This window comes from Enhydra lutris, unplaced genomic scaffold (assembly GCF_002288905.1).
Source record: "Enhydra lutris kenyoni isolate GAN:26980312 unplaced genomic scaffold, ASM228890v2 scaffoldscaffold27, whole genome shotgun sequence".
In the NCBI taxonomy this organism is placed as follows: domain Eukaryota; kingdom Metazoa; phylum Chordata; class Mammalia; order Carnivora; family Mustelidae; genus Enhydra; species Enhydra lutris.
In genome coordinates this window covers 912,947-934,844 of record NW_019154111.1, presented here as the reverse complement: position 1 = coordinate 934,844, position 21,898 = coordinate 912,947, and the positions used below count along the sequence as shown (strand labels likewise).

Here is a 21,898-nt window from a genome sequence, read left to right as displayed (position 1 = left end):
AATAGTAAAATGGAGAAAAATCAAACAATGGTTATAGAATTCATCCTACTGGGATTTCGTCTTGGTCTGAAGATTCACATATTCCTTTTTGGGCTCTTCTCCCTGTTTTATGCCTGCACCCTGCTGGGGAATGGGCTCATCCTGGGGCTCATCTCACTGGACTCCAGACTGCACACCCCCATGTACTTCTTTCTCTCCCACCTGGCCATCGTCGACATAGCCTATGCCTGCAACACCGTGCCCCAGATGCTGGTGAACCTCCTGAAGCCAGACAAACCCATCTCCTTTGCTGGCTGCTTGACACAGACCTTTCTCTTTTTGACTTTTGCTCTGACAGAATGTCTTCTCCTGGCGGTGATGTCCTATGATCGGTATGTGGCCATCTGCCACCCCCTCCGGTATTCTGCCATCATGAGTTGGAGGGGCTGCTTCACCCTAGTGACGACCTCCTGGGCATGTGGCTCCCTGCTGGCCCTGGTCCATGTGGTTCTCATCCTGAGGCTGCCCTTCTGTGGGCCTCATGAAATCAACCACTTCTTCTGTGAAATCCTGTCTGTCCTCAAGTTGGCCTGTGCTGACACGCAGCTCAACAAAGTGGTCATCTTTGTTGCCTGTATGTTTATCTTAGTCGGGCCCCTCTGCTTGGTGCTGGTGTCCTACTCACGCATCCTGTTTGCCATCGTGAGGATCCAGTCTGGGGAGGGCCGCAGAAAGGCCTTCTCCACCTGTTCCTCCCACCTCTGTGTGGTGGGGCTCTTCTTTGGCAGCGCCATTGTCATGTACATGGCCCCCAAATCCTGCCACCCTGAGGAGCAGCAGAAGATCCTTTTCTTGTTTTATAGTCTTTTCAACCCTATGCTGAACCCACTGATCTACAGCTTGAGAAATGCTGAGGTCAAAAATGCTCTGAGAAGAGCAATGTGCAAGGAAGGTCATTCCCAATTGGAATGACATTGAAATCACCAGTCTAAGTGTTTGATTGCTGCCTAAATCCAGAAAATTTCACTTCTCTCATCTTAGATGTGTCCAAAGGACATAAGAGCAAGACTTCCCTCTTCCTTTGAATGAAAAATTTTAGATATGTTGCATTCATTGATTATCTTGCAAGTGTGATTTTATCAGATACGATTTTTTTCTTTTGTTGCTCATTGAATTTAATATCTGTGATATTAAAAATTATTTTAATTCATTTTCTGGGCCCCAGAAGTTGAATACACTATATCTACCTCTCTAGCCTAAGTATTTAAATTCACTAACTGCATGTATCATAAGGTTTGGAAGGAGAAAAAAAAAAAGCTGCAGTGAAGAACAGTCATTTCCCAAACCCAGAGACATACTTGTCCATTCTCCTAAAATCATACTTGCCCTGTTAAAGAATAATTCAGGGTGATATGTATTTAGCGTGTTGCATGATGGTGAGAAATTTGGGATGAAATTATTGATTCAGGGAATAAATGAGCAGACTGCGTGAAGGATCAAAATTAATGTAAAATATATAGGACAAAGGAGAGAAGAAGAAAAAAAATCTGTAGACAACATGAGAACAGTGTCACAGCTTCGGAGATAAACTGATTATTAGTAACTAGCAAAGGAGCCAAACTGGGCATTCTTTCCATGAACAGGCTGATAAGAGGTATCAAAGAATATAATTTGGGCTGTGTGTGGATTCTTCAGAAACTTTTGAGTGTTGATCTGTAAATTATGTAGATATGCAGACTATCTCGATATGTAGTTTTCTGGTTATAGTGTAGCTGGCTGTTCCATTTTGGTACTGGATTGATTTTTACTGATTCATTCTACAGTACAGATCCAATGATGAGGAGTGACTCCTATACATTTCAGGTGGCTTTGTAGGCTGTTACTTATAAAATCCACCCTTTTTAAAATATTTTATTTATTTATTTGAGAGAGACGGGGAAGAGAGAGAGAGTACAAGTGGGAGGAGGAGCAGGGGGGCCGAATTCCAAGACAGATTATGACCTGGGCTGAAATCAATAGGGGGACACTTAACATACTGACCCACCCAAGCACTCCTGAAATCGACTTTCTAACCCGTCTTGAGACTAGGATGCCCACTTGCATCCAGTCTTAATTACTCAACCCAATTCTTAATTATTATGCATGGGCAGCAGAGTTTACTGAATATAAAACAAAATGGATTTTTATAAGAGTAACATTTTGGTTAATTGCTCTCCCAGTGCTATACACTGCGTATTGATAGCACTTTCCATGTACCATCTCATTTAGTCATCATAACAAAGCCATGAAGAAGGTCCTATTATGACTCTGTCATATACATACATACCAGAAACTAACAAATGTCAGGATTTTGCCTTGGCAGTCTGACTCAGACAACAGTCTGTTGTGGTGAAATTAAGCCTCAGTACTTAACCACAACAATGTGCATTGTCTATACCAACATCAGTGTCATCAATAAAGAACAAACCAAATTATCCCAAAGATGGATGCATTACATGAAGGAGGGTGTATTTCCAGCCTCATGTGCCACAATGAGCTGATCTATGCTCTATAAGGCCTAGAAGATAAGATCATTTATGAGAACCTGATTGTCAAGGACAATGACTCCTAAGGTCAGAGTCACAAAAATCTTTGGACTTTAGAGGAACACAGAACATAAAGAAGATGAGAATAAAGGCCGTTCTTACTGAGATTGGTGAGTTAGTTGAGCTAAAACCCAGAACCAATACACCAAGATAAAAAACACCATAATACCTCCCTCTCTCATATTCCCTCTCTCTTTCTCTCTCTCGGCCAGTCAGTGTACTTTACATATGTATTTACTTAATCCTCAGAACAGTCCTTTGAGGCAGAAAACAAGATCCCCACTTTACTTTAGGGAAACTGAAGTGCAGGAAGGTTGAGTAATTTGCCCAGTATCACAGATGCTGACTGTCCAGTCCAGGATAGAACTGAGGCAATCAGATTCTTGACCTCATAGTCATAACCACTGGGTAACGTGGCCTCCTTGGAGCTATCTGTGGATATAAGGGTCAGAGAAATCAAGGCAGTGAAACAAAACCAGTGACTAAGACCAAGTGATGGGTGTTAGGCTTCAGACAGAAGCTTTCGTTGGCTGGAGGAAGCACCTTGACTGTAAACTGAAATGTAAATAGTGGGTGTGGTAACAAGGAAGAACTTGACTCTAAGGGTCAGAGATCACGGAGGGCCCTGACCATGACCTGCACAGGGAGCAGGAAAGTGGAAGAGAAGACAGATGATTTGGTTTCGCTTTGATGGAGTAGAATTAAGAATGGATACTTGATAGTATTTTATCTAAAGGAACCCTTTCCCAAGACAAAGGAATTTAGATTTCATTTTTGGTGTTGAAAATTGTTATGATCTTCCAAGAGGCATTTATAGAACATTGCTCAGGTAGGTCTCAAATTTCTCAGGTAAGACGGGAGCTCCCTGAGACTAGGAACTGGAATTTGTTTGCCACTTTTTCATCCATACTAGCCTACTGCCTAGCCCCTAGGAGGCACTCAGCAAGCACTGGTCGGGTGCATTCATGAACCTTTATCAGTTAACTACAGTCTTCGACGTTAAACTATCTTAGGACTTCTACATTTTCCAAATTCCTCTTATTTGCAAAACAGAGTATGATACAAAATAACTACAACTAAAATTTATTTAGTAATGGCTATGTACCAGACACTATGTTAAATTCTCTAGATGCAATCCTCACATCAAAACTTTGAAGTATTGTATTTTCATTTACAGAAGGGAAATCGAGTTCTGGAAAATTAAGTAACATATTCAATGTCATAAAAATATCAAGTAGTGAAATCAAAACTTAGATCCAGTCAATCCAATCTAGATTAACTGTGAGTGATCTTTTTGTAAGATTTTATTTATTTATTTGACAGAGAGAGAGCACAAGTAGGCAGAGAGGCAGGCAGAGAGAGGGCGGGAAGCAGGCTCCCTGCTGAGCAGAGAGCCCGATGCAGGGCTCCATCCCAGGACCCTGGGACCATGACCTGAGCCGAAGGCAGAGGCTTAACCCACTGAGCCACCCCAGGCACCCTATAAAGGACCTTCTGATGCTTAGGTCTTCAAAGGCTAGACGAGGCTCATGTCATAGTAGTCAATAAATGCTGACTTATATGTGATAATTTAGTCTAGACTACTATCCAAAAAAAAAAAGGTATCATCATAAAATATGTAACTTAAATACAGCAGCAATTACCCTTTCAAAGTTAGACATCTTCTTGTCCATTAGTCCCTTTAAGTTTTGAATGCACTCAGTTCTTGCAAAAGTCTCTCCTTGTTGGATGAATATTAGTGATTAATTATGTCTCATTGGCCAGTGATTGCAGGGGAATTACAAAGAGATTAGAAGTATTTCCTCCTTAATATTAAAAAAAAAAAGAGTGTGTACATTCATTTCTATCATGTAGAACAGAGGTTATGAGCCTTTTAAAAAAGAGCATGCCGGGGCTGCCTGCGTGGCTCAGTGGGTTAAGCCTCTACCTTCAGCTCAGGTCATGATCTCAGGGTCCTGGGATCGAGCCCCGCATCGGGCTCTCTGCTAGGCGGGGGGCCCGCCCCCCCCCCCCCCCCCCCCCTCTCTCTCTCTCTCTCTCTCTGCCTGCCCCTCTGCCTACTTGTGATCTCTCTCTGTCAAATAAATAAAATCTTTAAAAAAAAAAAAAAAAAAGAGCATGCCAAGTTGTGAAAGCCTCTGGTTATAATATGCCAGGAGGTGCTTGTGCCAGCTGAGCAGCCACGCAGAGGGTGTGAATACTCCCATGTCTTGCAAGTTGGTTGAGAATTAGGGGTTGTACCTACTGAAAATGATAGGATGGGATGCTGTAGGTGAGAGCTAGTTCACAAGCCATTTAGAATTGGATTCCTCAGTGTCTTTGGCATGTGGAGTGGGCACTGAGAAGCACTGACCTGTAGGAAGATTGTTTATTCTTTGTTAAGGGTTGGTGTGCATACAAATCAAGGAAGATCTTGCAGAAATGCAGGCTATGATTGGGATGGGCAGAGATTTGCATTTCCTTTTTTTTAATTTTTTTTATTTTTACGGTGTTCCACGATTCATTGTTTATGCACCACACCCAGTGCTCCATGCAGTACCTGCCCTCCTTAATACCCACCCCCAGATTTGCATTTCTAACAATCTCCTCTATCTTGCTGATGCTGCCATAGACCACACTTTGAATGTTAATGTGAAAGAGAAGCATTGTTAACTCTATGGTTTTTATGGAGGAAAAAGGAAGGAGAGTTAGAATGGGGTTGCACGGGATGTCAGAGTTCTGAAGTCTTTTCCTAGACCACAAGGAAGGGTCTGCTTCCCTTCCTTCTTAATGAACTTTGACAAGACCACTGCTTCAGTTTCATTTGGTTTTTTGTTCTGTTCTGCTTGCTTTTTGTTTGCTTTTAATTTGTGTAACACCATTGGGCCAAGAGAAGAGGTGCATTTGTCAGCACAGTCTGGTTTCACCCTCAGAAGCCTGGCTCAGATACAGGACATCCGGGTTCCTATCTCGATTCTGCCGATTCTACCAGGTCACTGTGTGACCCTAGAAAAATCACTTAATCCCTCTGTGCATTGGTTTTCCCACCAGTAAAACAAAAAGTCCGACTAGGTGATCTATAAGTACCTCTAATTCTGTGCCTCTTTTCTAACCTGACATTTTGATTTTTTTTTTCTTTTACTAGAAGACACTTTTAAATGGGTTATTTTGAGAATAACTGAATACAATTAATTCCTGAACCTTGCACATAGTAGGAATTTAAAAGTAAACACCAAATAAATGAAGAATTTGTATATATTAATGATCTTGGAACTATGGATGGTATAAGATATAGAGAATAAGACACATTCCATATAAACTGTCATCCCTTAAAAAAAAAAAAGGTTCGTTATCCTGGTTGGAAAGGATTAAGAATACTGTTCATTTGTAAAGGGTCCCAGATCTCTGTCTGGTGTTGAATAACTGGCATAATAATATTAAGAATTTGCATTTATTGATTGCTTATTTCACATCAAGTACTGTTCTATCAGGACACATTGATTAATATCAATCTAATCTTTACAAGAATTCCCAGAGATAAGCTTTACCATTAGATTTCATTCATGATGAAAAAAATCCAGGCACAGATGTTAACACCTCAGGGGTCACAGAGCTAGTGTGGCAGAGCAAGACCCTCACCTAAGTGTTCCAAAGGCCAAAAACCATGTCTCTAACTACTATGTGAGACTGTCCCCCGCATACAGCCTGAACTATGGAGCCCTGTCTAGCTACAATAAACTACAGCTCAAGAAAAGACTGAGTTTTTCCTTGGCCTGAGAATTCATCCTAAGAAAGGGGATAATAGTATACCTAATATATTTTAATATATATAAGGGGGTAATATACAAATCCATGAAAAAAGTGAACAAAAACATGTAGAATATTTATTATTTATTATTGACATGTTTATTTTGTGAAATACTTAATGTAATTGCACAAAGAAACATGTTCAAGGATTTTGAATTGAAATTTATTCTAAAAAATTCCACATAATCTACAATTTATTAAGTTTGGACAAGTATATACGTAATATATTAAAAAGAACAAGTATTATCTATAATGGACTACAATAGAAATTGTTTATCAAATATAGTTGAATGAAGAAATCAAGTCATTTTTTTAAGGAGGGCATGTGCTGTGATGAGCCCTGGGTGTCATACACAACTAATGAATCATTGAACACTACATCAAAAACTAATGATGTAGTGTAAAAAAAAAAAATACAAGTAAAAACAATTAAATTAAAAAATATTCTTGGGCGCCTGGGTGGCTCAGTGGGTTAAAGCCTCTGCTTTGCTCAGGTCATGATCCCAGGGTCCTGGAATCAAGCCCCGCGTCGGGCTCTCTGCTCAGCAGGGAGCCTGCTTTCCTTCCTCTCTCTCTGCCTGCCTCTCTGCCTACTTGTGATCTCTGTCTGTCAAATAAATTTTAAAAAATAATAAAAAATAAAAAAAATATTCTTTTTCATTTTGTAGGAGAAACTTCTAGCTCTTCCTGAACTCATACATCTGTATGCGTACACATGGGTACAATGGGTACATGTGTGTGTGTTTTGTTTTTTGTTTTGTTTTGTTTTTTAAGATTTTATTTATTTATTTGTGAGAGAGAAAGAGCACAGGCAGGCAGAGTGGCAGGCAGAGGCAGAGAGAGAAGCAGGCTCTCCACAGAGCAAGGACCCCGATGTGGGACTTGATTCCAGGACGCTGGATCATGACCTGAGCCCAGGGCAGGCGCTTAATCACCTGAGCCGGCTGTCCCACATGTGTGTTTATAAATGTGAAATGTAAGGATGATGCACACTAAGTAGTCAATAGAAATTTCTTTTAGAAATAGAAATAAGCTTGAGAAATACATACTTCTGTGGTTTTTTTGTCAATTTTACAGTGCACATGTATTGATAGAATTTTTTTTAAAAAACTTATCTCAAGACACCTCTGGTCCCTTAAGTTCTCAAATATTTATCAGTACACATCTTTCACATATCTTAGTGAAATCAAAAATGAAGCAATTAAAAGGAGTTTAGAACCTTGTTGGAATGTTAAATTGTACCAAGGCATCTCTGAAAATATCCTTTTTTTAATCTATTTACTTCATTGTTCAATATCATGCTGTAACGTTTGGGTAAGGTAACCTATGTTATTAACTGAAATAATTTGAATGAACAACCAAAATAACACGCAAAGTAAACTGTGATTCATCAGACTCTAAGACAAAACTGTCTGACATAAATAAAAACCCAATTTATTATGCGTAAGGAGATGCTCTTCACCATGTGAATTGATCTTGGAAGCTACTAATACTTTAGGTTTGGAGTTATGAGGCTTTTCCTCATTCTTTTTATCCCCACAATGTATTTATGGGTAAATAAATAAGACCCCACATGAAAGTGATTTTACAGATCGAAAGTGTACTTCTCACTCATGTTAATTCCTATGCAGGTAAACGGCAGAGTCTGCCATGCAGTGACGCAGAGACCTTCTGTCTCATTACCCCACCATCCTCCTGGCCTTGGAGACCTTCACTTCCAGCCAGGGATGGGGAGAGCAGTTGTGCAGGACACATAGCCCGCTTCATACCCACTGCAGCCCTCCACGTGGAACACATCTTTTCTGCGTGTGCTCCTTTTGCAAGAATGTGACTCCACCTCTCACCCCCACCCATGTGAGAGAGCCGGGAAGTGCAGCCATGTGCGGACAGGCACAACCCCAAGACAACTGTGTATCAGGAAGACAAGACCACACTTTTTAAGGAGCTATGTGTTCCTTAAGATAACGCTAGCAAATGACATAAACAATCTCTAAAAATTGCCCTTGTAAATTCTGCCTCCTCCTCCTCGTGTTGTTAAGGATTCCAAACAAAATTCTGACCTTTTAACTCATAATTTGTTAAGAAATGCAACTGAGGGGCGCCTAGGTGGCTCAGTTGGTTAAGTATCCAACTCTTGGTTTCGGCTCAGGTCATGATCTCAGGGTCCTGGGATTGAGCCCTGCCTCTGGCTCCGTGCTCAGCAGAGTCTGCTGAATACTCACTCTTCCTCTCTTTCTGCCCTCCTCCCTGCTAATTCTCTCCCTCTTTCTCTCTCTCTCAAATAGAAAAATAAATCTTAAAAAATTTTAAGAATTAAAAAGAAAAACAAATACAATTGAGAACATTACCATTTGCATTCTCTACCAATATATCTTTGTCAGGCCATCCTGAAAATGCATTCGCTCGTGTCTCGTGCATTTCTCACAACCTTATTTTCTGCTTTTTGTGCAAAATATCTATTATGGTCATTGACTATGACAGACAGTTAAATCCACCCATTTTATGCTGATTTCTTTCTGTGTTACAGTCAACTGAACTCTTTCGTCAAATTTGAGCAGGACTTGACTTTATGCATAAAAGATACAAAGGTAAAGGTACAGTGAACTCAAATGCCTGATGCTAGTAGATGTTTTCATCTCAGTTAATCCTCACTGTGTTTTCTGTATGTTAGTTCCTTTGTGTATTTATGTCATTGTTACTCTCTTTTTTTTTAATTTTTTTTTTAAGATTTTTTATTTATTTGAGAGAGAGAAAGACAGAGTGAGAGAGCATGAGAGGGGAGGTCAGAGGGAGAAGCAGACTCCCCATGGAGCTGGGAGCCCGATGTGGGACTCGATCCCAGGACTCCAGGATCATGACCTGAGCTGAAGGCAGTCGCTCAACCAACTGAGCCACCCAGGCGCCCGCCATTGTTACTCTCTTTAAATAGCAAGCAGTATCGAGATAAAAGTCATTTCAGATTAATTTTACAGAATATTGACAATTTTGAGTTTTGAGATGTTGACATTTAGGTTCTTGAAGGATTTTCCTAAATGTTTGTTTATGTGATAACCCCAATGTTATACTGAATTACTGGCTAACTTTTAATTTTTCATTTTTATCAAAATGTGTACTTATAACCAATATTCCTAATGTGTTGATAACAGAAATATCATCTCTGAAACCATTCTCTTCACGTCAGTGCTTGCTTATGAAAGTCAGTTTCCGGATTTCTGCGCGCTGGCACGTAAGGTAAACACTTGAAAAACTATCCATATCGAATAGGATCTGTCCGTTCTGTGTTATTTTCCTTTGTATAAATTTATATTTTGAATATGGTCCTGTCTCACTCAGCCACTTTTAGAAGCTGTGCACAAGTTAAAAGTTGCGACAATTTGATACATAATGGAAAACATCTTATTTTGAGGTGATGCATTTCCTACATTTTAGTTTGTTTGGTATCATAAAATTTTATATTTAATTTCTTATGATTGTTTTAGTTAAAATTTTCTATTTTTGCACCCTAAAATGACTTTTTAAATTTTTTTATCTCATAGGTTCAAACTTTTTTAAATTTAATTTAATATTTTCAGTGTTCCAAAATTCATGGTTTATGCACCACACCTAGTGCTCCATGCAATACGTGCCCTCCATGCAATAATACCCACCACCAGGCTCGCCCAACCCCCCAAAACCCTACCCTCCAAAACCCTCAGTTTGTTTCTCAGGGTGCACAGTCTCTCATGGTTCTAAAATAACTTTTTTTAAAAAAAGACTTTATTTGAGAGAGAGCACTTGCGAGCAGCAGGGAAGGGTAGAGGGAAAGGAAGAAGCAGGCTCCCGGCTGAGCAAGATGCCCAATGTGGGGCTCGATCCCAGGAGTCCTGGGATCCTGACCTGAGCAAAAGGCAGACGCTTAACGGATTGAGCCACCCAGGTCCCCCTAAAATGACTTTTTTAACTAATGTTTTCATAGTGCTGAATATAGGAAAACATGTCCTATTTTTTTTCACAGGAGTTTTGTGTTCACATGAGTAAAAAAACAAACAAAATGGCTCACATTTTCTGTGTTCACCTGAGTGTGTAAAGAGAAAGAAGAAAGGATTCTAGTGTTCAAGGATTGCCTACTACACACCAGCTTTTTTATATAATCAGGAGCAAAATTGCTGTGTCCCTGGATGGATATGTGGTTCCTCTCACAGTGGACATGTACAATTGGAGCACAGGTTAGCATGTTCTCAAAACATGATAACCTGTGCAGGACTTTCCTCACGTTTCTGCCATAACCCCAGCAGGCTGAGGATCACACTATAGCAAACTCGTTCACTCGTACATTGCACAGTTGCTTGATATGAAATTCCTAGCCCTCCTATGCCTGCTATAAAAGAGAAAGAGAACGTGAGAACACCTTCCACAGCAAGGATCTCCCCACTCCCGGGAGAGATAGTGGCTTGTAGGGGAAGCTGCCTTGGAGACAGTTCTCTCCTCCCCTTCTCTGGAAGGTCCCTGGAAGGGACCCGGAATCTCCTAGCTTCAGAACAGAGATTAGAGAATACTTCCGAGGTTGACCTACCTGGGTGGTTTGTGCCCTACAAAACTCTTCCTCAGGCATGTTCTAATAAGCCCCACTGGGACACCTTGGCTCTCCTTGGACTCCCCACTCTGCTCCCTGCCACCGTAACCTGTTTTCTCCAGCATCTCCGCACCTTCACTTGTTGCTTGCAATCAACTGATTTTTCAGGGTCCTTTCTTCTGGCTTCTGCTGCTCCACAAGGGGCCCAGATGGCAGTGGGGAGAAGCAGAAGGACCGAGGGGAAGGCCTGGAGCTGCTTCACCATCACACTGGCTCTGCTTCCTTACAGGTTCACCTGAACCATCTGCCCGTTTGGGAATTGGGACAGGGCTGGGGTTCATGAACTCCAATAATGCCAAGTACTCGGGGACTGTAATGACTGATGTTGTCTCAGAGGTGTGCTCTGTGGCTGGCTGTGTTGTCTAATCACGGGTCCTGCTGGGGATGAGAGCAGAGATAGAGAACGGCTTTGTCCCTCCTTCCCAGTGGAGGTGGGCTTGCCCGTATCTCACAGCTCACCCCTCCAGTGAGCCCTCAGGAGCTACTGACTAGGCTGAGGCCATCAGAGAATAAAAGCTCCTTTTCTGAGGATTCTGCCACATTTTTGATCAAGCAGAGAGTGAGGGTTCTGCAGTTCCCACAGAAGCTCCCAGAAAGCAGGATCCTGCCCAACCTTTAGGTGCTTTTCCTTTCTGAGGTCCTTGAGTCCAAATGTGGGAGCGAACCGGATTACACTGTATTTATCATTAATGTCTGTTAGATGGGGTAGGAGCTACCCTTTTGTGGTCTATCACTCTGTTACCTACTATTCTTTTTAAAAACAGTTAAGGAAATTCAGTCCTGTCTAAATATAGGCTGATTATTATTCTGCTACGAGGCTAGTTTGAGGAAAAAAATCAGTGCTAAATTAGTTGAACAAATTGCTCACAAATGATGTAAATATGTGTAGAATTTGGTTCGTATCATTTTATACAATGGAAAGTAGCTGCATGAAAGCAATAACCTATGGACGGTGATGCTAGGTAAAGAATAAGAAATTTTTGTGTAATGGATTTAGGTTAAGTATGGAAAATAATTTTCCTAAGCCAAAGAACTTTACACTGAGATATATTACAAGTGGTTTTACATTTGAGAAATACTGAAATTAGTTTAGTCCTGGGGTTTATGTCAATAAAACCACAATACATAATCTATGCTGCCCATACACAGCTCTACCTTCGCCTGTAACTTGGAGAACAGTGTCAGGCACACAGAAAGTACTCAACTTAAATGTTAGACTTTCCCAAACCTGGAATATATGTGAGTGAATATGTGTGTGTGTGTGTGTGTGTGTGTGTGTGTGTGTGTGGTGACATGGTTAGATGAGTGCAGGAAAGGAAAGGAGTTGTTTTGTAGATGATAATCTATTCCATTTTAAATAGTTTATCACAGTTTTGTGTCCTTTTTAATCCCTGATATCTCTTCAACTGATTGTGCTCTTTCCCAAGAAGGACATCAAAAGGTCAAGAGGCAAAATCTGCTTTACTAGTCCTTCCATAACATATTAGCCACAAACTCACATTGTAGGCTTACATTGTTATGCAGACTTCGCAAAACTAACATGAAAAGGGTAATGTCTAGGGATGCCTGGGTGGCTCAATCTTTAAGCCACTGCCTTTGGCTCAGGTCATGATCCCAGGGTCCTGGGATGGAGTCCCGCATAGGGCTCCTTGCTCGGCAGGCAGCCTGCTTCTCTCTCCGCCTCTGCCTGCCGCTGTGCCTGCTTGTGCCCTTGTGCTCTCTCTCTCTCTCTCTCTAACAAATAAATAAATAAACAAAATCTTAAAAAAAAAAAAAGGGTAATGTCCAATAAGGGGAGTGATCCCAGGGACTACTGGCACCAGGAAGAAGCGATGCTTCTCAGATCCCTACAGTCACAGGCTAGTCAAGAAACTGTTAAAGATTGATGGTAATTGATCCAAGTTATTGAGCATTCACTGTGCATCAAGAATATGTTCAACATATTATCTCAATTAATTAATTGAATTAACATATTATCTTCATTAATATGTATTATCTCAATCTTCACAATAACATTATAAAATACTATCACATCTTTCAAAAAAGTGATAAAATGGGGTTAACAAATATATTCAGGGTTATAAAAGTAGCAAATGTGTGTGTGACCCCATGCTCTTTCACTGCTATTCTATGGTGCCTTTCAATATTTGGGGATTTTTGTGTGGGTTTTTTGGATCTTTTTTTTTTTCTTTTTTTGCTTGAGAATCTGGCTTATGGCAGAATGTGGAGAGCTCACTAACGTTTTGTTTTCTTGCATTTAATCAAATTGGTATCCAGTTAGTCAATAAATATTCATGCATACCTACAGTGTTCTGAGCATAATGCTTGGTCCAATATATGATCTTTTTATTATTGACCAGATTAAAAAGATTTCTTCAATCTAAGGGTATATTTTAAATGCAAGTTCTTGTTACATTAATTCTGAAGTACAAGTAGAAAGGCATTATTGGCCATTACGGTATCAAGAGACAATATTTCCATATCCCAGATAAATGTATTGACAGATACTATTGCTACTGTGAATAAGATAGTATTTCCCAAGGTTATAAATATATATGTATATGTATATACATATATATATTTAAAAATATACCTATGTCTTGTAAAACAACCTGGATAAAGCCAATTAACCTGAATGTAGACTTTCTATGTAATCAAAATCTTCTAGAAACCACTCAAATATGGAACTATTGATACATCTCTAGAAATACTGTGGAGGAGGAAATAAGAAAGATTTTGAGAATGGAAATGTAGACAAGAGATAAGGAAAATTGGAAACAGAAAGAGAATATCATAAAGTGGACCAGGAGAGAAGGAGATCAGAATAGAGGCAATGATATAGTGAGGCAGAGGAACAGAGACAGATAGACATAACCATCAAGAAAGAGGAGGGGCGCCTGAGTGGCTCAGTCAGTTAAGCAGATGCCTTCTGCTCAGGTCATGATCCCAGGGTCCCGGGATCGAGCCTCACAGCAGGCTCTCTGCTCAGCGTAGACCCTACTTCTCCTTCTCTCTCTGCCTGCCTCTCTGCCTACTTGTGCTCTCTCTCAATCTCTCTGTCAAATCTCTCTTTATTAAAAAAAAGAGAAGATTCAGAGCAAGGAAGTTACCAGGAATAAATATAAGGATGAATTCTCCAAGAAGACATAATCCTTAATATGTATGTACCTAACAACAGAGCATCAAAATACTTGAGCCAAAACCAGTAGAATTGAAAGGAGAAATAGATGAGCCTACTATTAGAGTTGGAGACTTCAATATTCCTTCATCAGAAATAGACCCAGCAGACAGAAAATCAATAAGGATATAGCTGAACTCAACACCACCATCAATCAAATGGATACAATGAACATCTACAGACTACTTTATCCGACAATAAGGGGAAAATACCCAAGCTCACACAGGACATCCATTCACCCTGGTAGATCACATTCTGGGATATAAAACACACCTGAACAAATTAAAAGGAACAGAAGTCACACAATGTGTGCTTTTGGACTACAATAGAGTTGAAGTGGAAATCAGAAGCAGAGAGTGAGCTGGAAAATCCCCAAATACTTGGAGATTAAACAACATTCTTCTAAAGAACACATGGGTCAGGGAGGAAAATCTCAGAAATTGTAAAATATTTTGAATTAAGAGAGAGAGAAGGGTTCTATTGAGTACATGAGTAGCAACAATTATTTTTTCTATTATAAGTAAACCATCCAATACTTCGGTTGAACTAAGGATTTAAAAAATAGTTTTTATTTCAGGAATGCTGTGTGACTCATGCCTACAGCATTAGAAAAGAGTTTGTCAGCTCTTCAGATCTTAATTTTACTTTTGAAACCTAGGCCCCATCGAGTACTGGCAGGTTTGTTCCTGTGAAAAGATATGATTTCAATCTTAGATATTTACTTTGAAACCACGAAGACACTGGATAGTTTATTAGTCATCAAACAGTTTGCCAATTTTTAAATTGCTAATTGGTGTATACATATATGATACACCATTTATAGCATAAAACAATGTCTGAATGTTGCATTTAGAACTGAGATGTATTTAATTTCTTTTTTAGTTCTTCTTCTCGCTTCTGCCAGTCTTTTAGCGAAGTTAATCCATTGACTCAGGTAAGAGGCTTTTGGTATCCTGCAGCATAAAATAAAATGTGGGGAAAAAAGAAAACAGAAGTGTCTTTCAACTGCCTGATGCTTAAATATTTTGGAGATTCTAGTTTAGTGTTATTTTTTTCCCTTGGGAAAAATGTCCATTATTGGACAAGCAAGATTTAAACAAGGCAGAAATTCCAGACCCAGTGCAAGGATAGTCCAAAAATTCAATATTTAGGCATTCACTTATTTTGTATGTTCATTCATTCATTTGTTCACTCAATAAATATTTTGTGCCAGAATTACAAAAATGAATACATTTATTCCTGTTCAAAGTTTGTAGTATGACCCACTTCTGTGAAAGAAACCAGACTTTCAGCCCATATGGCTACTGTTCCTTTTTTTTTTTTTTTTTAAGATTTATTTATTTTCAAGAGAGAGAGCATATGAGCATGAGCAGGGGGAGGGGCAGAGAAAGAACTTCCAGCAGACTCCCTGCTGAGCAGGGAGCCAGAGCCAAGACTCTATCTCATGACCCTAAGCTCAGGACCTGAAGCCAAAATCAAGAGTCGGATGCAGGTGCCTAACGGACTGGAGCCACCCAGGCGCCCCATGGCAACTTTCTTAACTTTAATGTATTCATCAAGCCCTCCTGTCTCTTGTCTGTCTCTTTAAGTTTCAAAGAGATTCAGACTTTGCAAGTAATTTTTTTTCTTTATGTAACTAACCATTCGGAAGTGGCAAAATGAATTAAGGAAGAACTGAATAGAGAGATTGTGCTTTTTAAAAGATGTGGGTTCAGATGCATTTTCACAACTAAGTATTTTCATATGCTTTGTATGTTTTCTAAATCAGTTCAAAGGGCTGTCCTGGCACAGTGATTTTTTTATAAAATTCTAAAAAAAAAAAAAAAAAAAAAGCCCTGGTCATGTGTTAGGAGTTCATCGTATCCATGAATGACTTGATGTACCCTTTAGTAAGTCCATTTGTGACTTGATGATATCATTTATTGATAATGGTTATTCTAAAAAAGTCATTTGTTGATTCTAGAGAGGGATCTAACGGCAATGTTCTTCAGGTCCCAGTTAGCCACTCAGACAAACTTTTTTGGGGTTGTATTTTATTTTTTTTAATTTTTTTTTAAAGATTTTATTTATTTATTTGACAGACAAAGATTACAAGTAGGCAGAGAGGCAGGCAGAGAGAGAGGAGGAAGCAGGCTCCCTGCTGAGCAGAGAGCCCGATGCGGGGCTCGATCCCAGGACTCTGAGATCATGACCCAAGCCGAAGGCAGAGGCTTTAACCCACTGAGCCACCCAGACGCCCCATGGGGTTGTATTTTAATGAGGTGATCTCTGTCCTGGGCCTGGTCCTCACCTATAAATCCAGCTTTGGAAATTTGGTTAGATATGTACATTTCCATCTGTATCATACTATCCAGACTAAACGGGAAAAAAAGAAGAACCATGCATAAACCTGAATGGAATTATTCATTATAAAAATATTGGCAAGGGGGCACCTGGGTGGCTCAGTGGGTTAAGCCTCTGCCTTCGGCTCAGATCATGATCTCAGGATCCTGGGATTGAGCCCCACATCAGGCTCTCTGCTCAGCAGGGAGCCTGTTTCCTCCTCTCTCTCTGCCTGCTTCTCTGCCTGCTTGTGATCTGTCAAATAAATTTTAAAAATCTTTAAAAAAAAATATTGGCAAGAACTTTGCTTAGTAGCACATTCCCTCTTTGTCAAAATATCTACACGAGAAGGCAAATTAATACCTCACGGTTAATTGGGGAGCAGGGACTCCAAGCGGAGGGGATTCACTGGAGATCTGGGAGCTGGGGTTACCGAATGCTGCTCACTCAGGCCACCTGGACTGAGGATACAGACCCACCAGGAGGACAGCTCTCTCACTCCTGGACGGTACTGAAGAGGTGCTAGCCAACACCAGCCCTCATGGATGACCCCCTTCTCTATACCTCAACCTTTATGTTGACATGCACCCTACACAATTATGACATTTGGGTACCCTACTTACAGACAGACCCTCCCCCATTCTAGTTCCTTGAGATGGTAGCAAAGCACTTTGAGTGAAGTTTGGGACAGACTCATACTCCCCACCTACATGTTCACGTGGGTTGTCATGTTTCCTCCTCCAGTTCTTCTCAACCACGATGAGTGGATTTTGCAAGTTTTATTTTTCAAGAAGCAGTGTTATTTCTCTTATTCTCAAGTTCCTCAGGGAGCCTCTCATTAGCATCTCCATTGGAATTAATGACAGCTGGACCAGGGTCTTAAAACAACAACATCTTTCCTTACGTGAATCCTGGAGAGACTTTTCTTCAGAGGCAAGAAGGCACAAGTCCAACAGTTCAACCTCAGGTTATTTTTGCCTAGTAAAGGCACAAATGTGCGCACTAGAAAGATGCTGATTTCTACGTGGTGTATTGAGGAAGCTGTTACTAAGGACTTAAGGACAAGCCGATCACTATTTGGCCTATCACCAATTCACAGAAACTTCAAACACCTGACCCTCAGTGTGTTGCTATAGCAATCCAGAAATGACAAATTCACTAAATTATCTCTTTGCCAAACATTTTTAAATAAGCTATCTATAAATTATTTAGCAATTCTTATATTATCGAAGTAAGGCAGACTTCTTTTTTTTTCTTTTTTTTTAAAGATTTTATTTATTTGACAGACAGAGATCACAAGTAGGCAGAGAGACAAGCAGAGAGAGAGGAGGAAGCAGGCTCCCTGCTGAGCAGAGAGCCCGACGTGGGGCTAGATCCCAAGACCCTGAGATCACGACCCGAGCCAAAGGCAGAGGCCCAACCCTCTGAGCCACCACAGGCTCCCTTCTTTTTTTTTTTTTAATATTTTATTTATTTACTTGACAGAGAGAGATCACAAGTAGGCAGAGAGGCAGGCAGAGAGAGGGAGAAGCAGACTCCCCGCTGAGCAGAGGAGCCTGATGCGGGGCTCAATCCCAGGACCCTGAGACCATGACCTGAGCCAAAGGCAGAGCCTCAACCCACTGAGCCACCCAGGCGCCCCCCAGACTTCATTTTTTTAAAAAAATATTTTTATTTATTTATTTTGAGAGAGAGAGAGACACACAGTGAGAGAGAGCGTGAGAGGGGAGGTAAGAGGGAGAAGCAGACTCCCCATAGAGCTGGGAGCCTGATGCGGGACTCGATCCCAAGCTGAATGCAATCGCTCAACCAACTGAGCCCCCCAGGCACCCAGCAGGCTTCATTTTTTAATAAATGGTTGCTTCTTGTAATTTTGGGATTTTTTTAAAGATTTTATTTATTTATTTGACAGCGAGTGAGAGAGAACGCACAAGCAGGGTGAGCAGAAAGCAAAGAGAGAAATAGGCTCCTCTCTGAGCAGGGAGCCCAACATGGGGCTTGATCCCAGGACCCTGAGCTGAAGACAGACGCCTAGTGACAGAGCCACCCAGGAGCCCATTTCTTACGGTTTTGAATTTCACAAGGGTTCATGATGCAGATGCTAAGCCGTACAACGTCCTTGCAGGTATGGCGTTTCTTAGTTATGTTAGTACTGGATTGGCTCTTTTAATAGAAGGAGAGATGAGATGAAATACAAATAGGGCATAGGAACTGCACCTTAAAATGTCTTTACACAGATCCATTCGCACCACAGCCTTCAAATCAGGCGTGAATGCCTAACCTCCCACTTGTTTACACGCCTGCACACAAAGTCAAGACTCATGATACATGAACACTGGGCAGCCTGCCAAAAAACCAATTCCTACAAAGTATATAGCTTGTATTTGGAACCATTTTTTGGTAAATCAGTAACTAGGAATCAATCAGTAGACTGCTAAATGGCCAATTGTCGGTTGGTATCATCACCCACTGTAAAATATAGTCAATAGAGCCCATCTGTACACACCCATTGATTCCTTCTTAGCGACTTAAACAGTCCCTGAAGATTCTCCTGCTTTTGTCACATAAGCTCCCCTAGAGCGCAAAGGCAGGTTTCTGATGCAGAAAGCAGCATGGCTGATATTTCTAACGAGAAACTGGATTTTCACATCTCTTTCCTAGGCTACACTAATTCTCGTATCTAGAGTCCTTCCATGACGGATGACCTCTACACTCCAGCAATTCTCTTAATAATTCTGTCATGTGCAGCTCCAAGATAATCCGTATTTAAGGTTACTTTATTTCCTCTTTGGTTTGACATTCTTCTGCCCCATTATAGTGTCACTGGCTCTAGGTAATCTGTCCTTGGAGACATAATCCCCTTTCTTAAAACTGGTTGTCAGATTAAGTGATTAATTTAATGTGTCACTAGATTGTTAATTTTAAAAGTTTATCTTCTAAAAATGACAAAATGTGTAATATAATGTCTAGATTTTGGGGGGGGGGGCAATTCTTTCCCAAGCTTTCCATTTTACCTTTTTCATAGTGAAATGAGGGAAAATCAGACAGCGGTGACAGAGTTCATTCTACTAGGTTTTTGTCTTGGCTCAAGAATTCAGATGGTTCTCTTTGGGCTCTTCACCCTCTTCTTCGTCTTCAGCCTGCTGGGGAATGGGCTCATCCTGGGGCTCATCTCACTGGACTCCAGACTGCACACCCCCATGTACTTCTTTCTCTCCCACCTGGCCATCGTCGACATAGCCTATGCCTGCAACACCGTGCCCCAGATTCTGGTGAACTTCCTGAAGCCAGACAAACCCATCTCCTTTGCTGGCTGCTTGACACAGACCTTTCTCTTTTTGACTTTTGCTCTGACAGAATGTCTTCTCCTGGTGGTGATGTCCTATGATCGGTATGTGGCCATCTGCCACCCCCTCCGGTATTCTGCCATCATGAGTTGGAGGGGCTGCTTCACCCTAGTGACGACCTCCTGGGCATGTGGCTCCCTGCTGGCCCTGGTCCATGTGGTTCTCATCCTGAGGCTGCCCTTCTGTGGGCCTCATGAAATCAACCACTTCTTCTGTGAAATCCTGTCTGTCCTCAAGTTGGCCTGTGCTGACACAAGGCTCAACAAAGTGGTCATCTTTATTGCCTGTATGTTTATCTTAGTTGGACCCCTCTGCTTGGTGCTGGTGTCCTACTCACGCATCCTGTTGGCCATCCTGAGGATCCAGTCTGGGGAGGGCCGCAGGAAGACCTTCTCCACCTGTTCCTCCCACCTCTGTGTGGTGGGGCTCTTCTTTGGCAGCGCCATTGTCATGTACATGGCCCCCAAATCCCGCCACCCTGAGGAGCAGCACAAGATCCTTTTCCTGTTTTACAGTTTTTCAACCCTATGCTGAACCCACTGATCTACAGCCTGAGGAACGCAGAGGTCAAGGGTGCCCTGAGAAGAGCAATGTGCAAGGAAAGTCATTCCCCACTGGGATGACATTGGAATCCGTAACCTCAGTAGTTCCCTGGAGCCTTGGGTACTGTGTATCACCTAAGCTTCTCACTCTTTATATCTGAGGCTGAAAAATCCAAGAGACTCTGTAAAGCACTCCCTTTTTCCAGAAAGTATTTAGGTTTAATTGAACTCATTATATGTAATTCTATCAAATACATCCTTTCATCTAACTTCATAGTCAGTTGAGAACTCCTAGCAGAATAAATTGATTTCATCCACTGCTGTGGGTCCTGAAAGGTTAAAATAGACACTCTACCTGTGGCCTCATCATGTGTGCTCATTAATCGCAGAATGCAGGCTTTCCTGGACATAGCCACGTCAGTGACCATTTTTAAAAACCTTGTAGCCACAGAAACTTAAGACCTGTTGATACCTTTCTCTTTTTTTTTTTTTTTTTTTTTTACCCCATATTAGGATGTTTCCCCTTAATTGTACTTCCTCCTATAAATAGTAAATGTACCTAAATGCCTACATAGACTTAGGGAGGCACTGATTTTGTTGATTAAACCTTATAATCTGTCTTATAAATTTCCGTGGTCAGAAAGTAAGTCTGCACACATTCAGCAGCTGACATCCCAGGGAATTACCCAGTGAAATCCGCTTTCCAGCCTGCCCTGGGCTTTTGATGGCCACTGGTTTCTAAACTCTTCTCACCTGGTTGAGAAGAGTATCTGTGATTCTCTCTAGACAGACAAGCACTCTTCACTAGAAGGAGTTGGCAAGCGCTACCACCCAACTCAGAATGACCAGGTAGGGGTGGAAAGCCCCAAGCAGAGGCAGCCGAATGGGAAAAAAAGTTTTAGCAATAATAATAGTAGTTAACGTTATTATTATTATGTACTTACTCCATGCCATCCAGTGCACATAGATAATTTACAGAGATCACTTCATTTTTATTATAAAAATCTATTTCTCATTACCATCCCATTTTACAGATGCCAACACTAAGCAAATGGCAAATGCTAGACCCTTGCCCCAGTGATCTGACTCCCAAACCTTCTCTATGCAATGTGGTAAACCATTATCAATATTATCAGATTAAGAATAAGGCTAACCTCTCCCAACCTAGGATACACTAAGTGAATGTGAGTTTCTTTTCAGTCTAATACATGCCACAATGAGGCTGGGAGAGCCAGAGATTATTTGTGGAAGTCTTGTTCCAGTTGGTGAGTCCTACAGTCATGGTCACAGAGAACATTAGGACCTTCTGCGCACAGAAGGGAAGGAATGGAGGCTGTTCTCATTGAGGTGAAGGGTTTGGTTTAGAACTCAGCTGGTGCAAGAAGCAGAAGCAAGGCATCTCCAGTTTCACACACAGCACGCACAAGTTCACGCACATCTGCGTGGGTGAGTGCAAGCACACACTTACAGAGTCCTTACAGCGGTGACATACTCCATTCTAAGTACCTTACATGTATTATCTTTTTTAATCCTCATAACAACCCTGT

General features: G+C 41.1%; 2 protein-coding genes across 3 annotated transcripts; both read left to right on the top strand.

Moving 5' to 3' along the window:
• Positions 1-4,946, top strand: LOC111152007 (olfactory receptor 2A1/2A42-like). 2 transcript variants are annotated; one of them, XM_022510272.1, is made up of 2 exons: positions 1-934; positions 4,918-4,946. In XM_022510272.1, the coding sequence occupies exons 1-2, from the start codon at positions 10-12 to the stop codon at positions 4,944-4,946; spliced, it is 954 nt and encodes a 317-aa protein (XP_022365980.1). In that variant the 5' UTR covers positions 1-9. The 2 variants fall into 2 exon arrangements, with proteins under 2 accessions (XP_022365980.1, XP_022365979.1); XM_022510271.1 differs by lacking the exon at positions 4,918-4,946 and having other exon boundaries at positions 10-951.
• A 14,545-nt stretch (positions 4,947-19,491) lies between these two features.
• LOC111151997 (olfactory receptor 2A1/2A42-like) lies at positions 19,492-20,658 on the top strand. The gene has a single exon (XM_022510249.1). The coding sequence runs from the start codon at positions 19,492-19,494 to the stop codon at positions 20,341-20,343; it is 852 nt and encodes a 283-aa protein (XP_022365957.1). The 3' UTR covers positions 20,344-20,658.
• Positions 20,659-21,898: the final 1,240 nt, after the last annotated feature.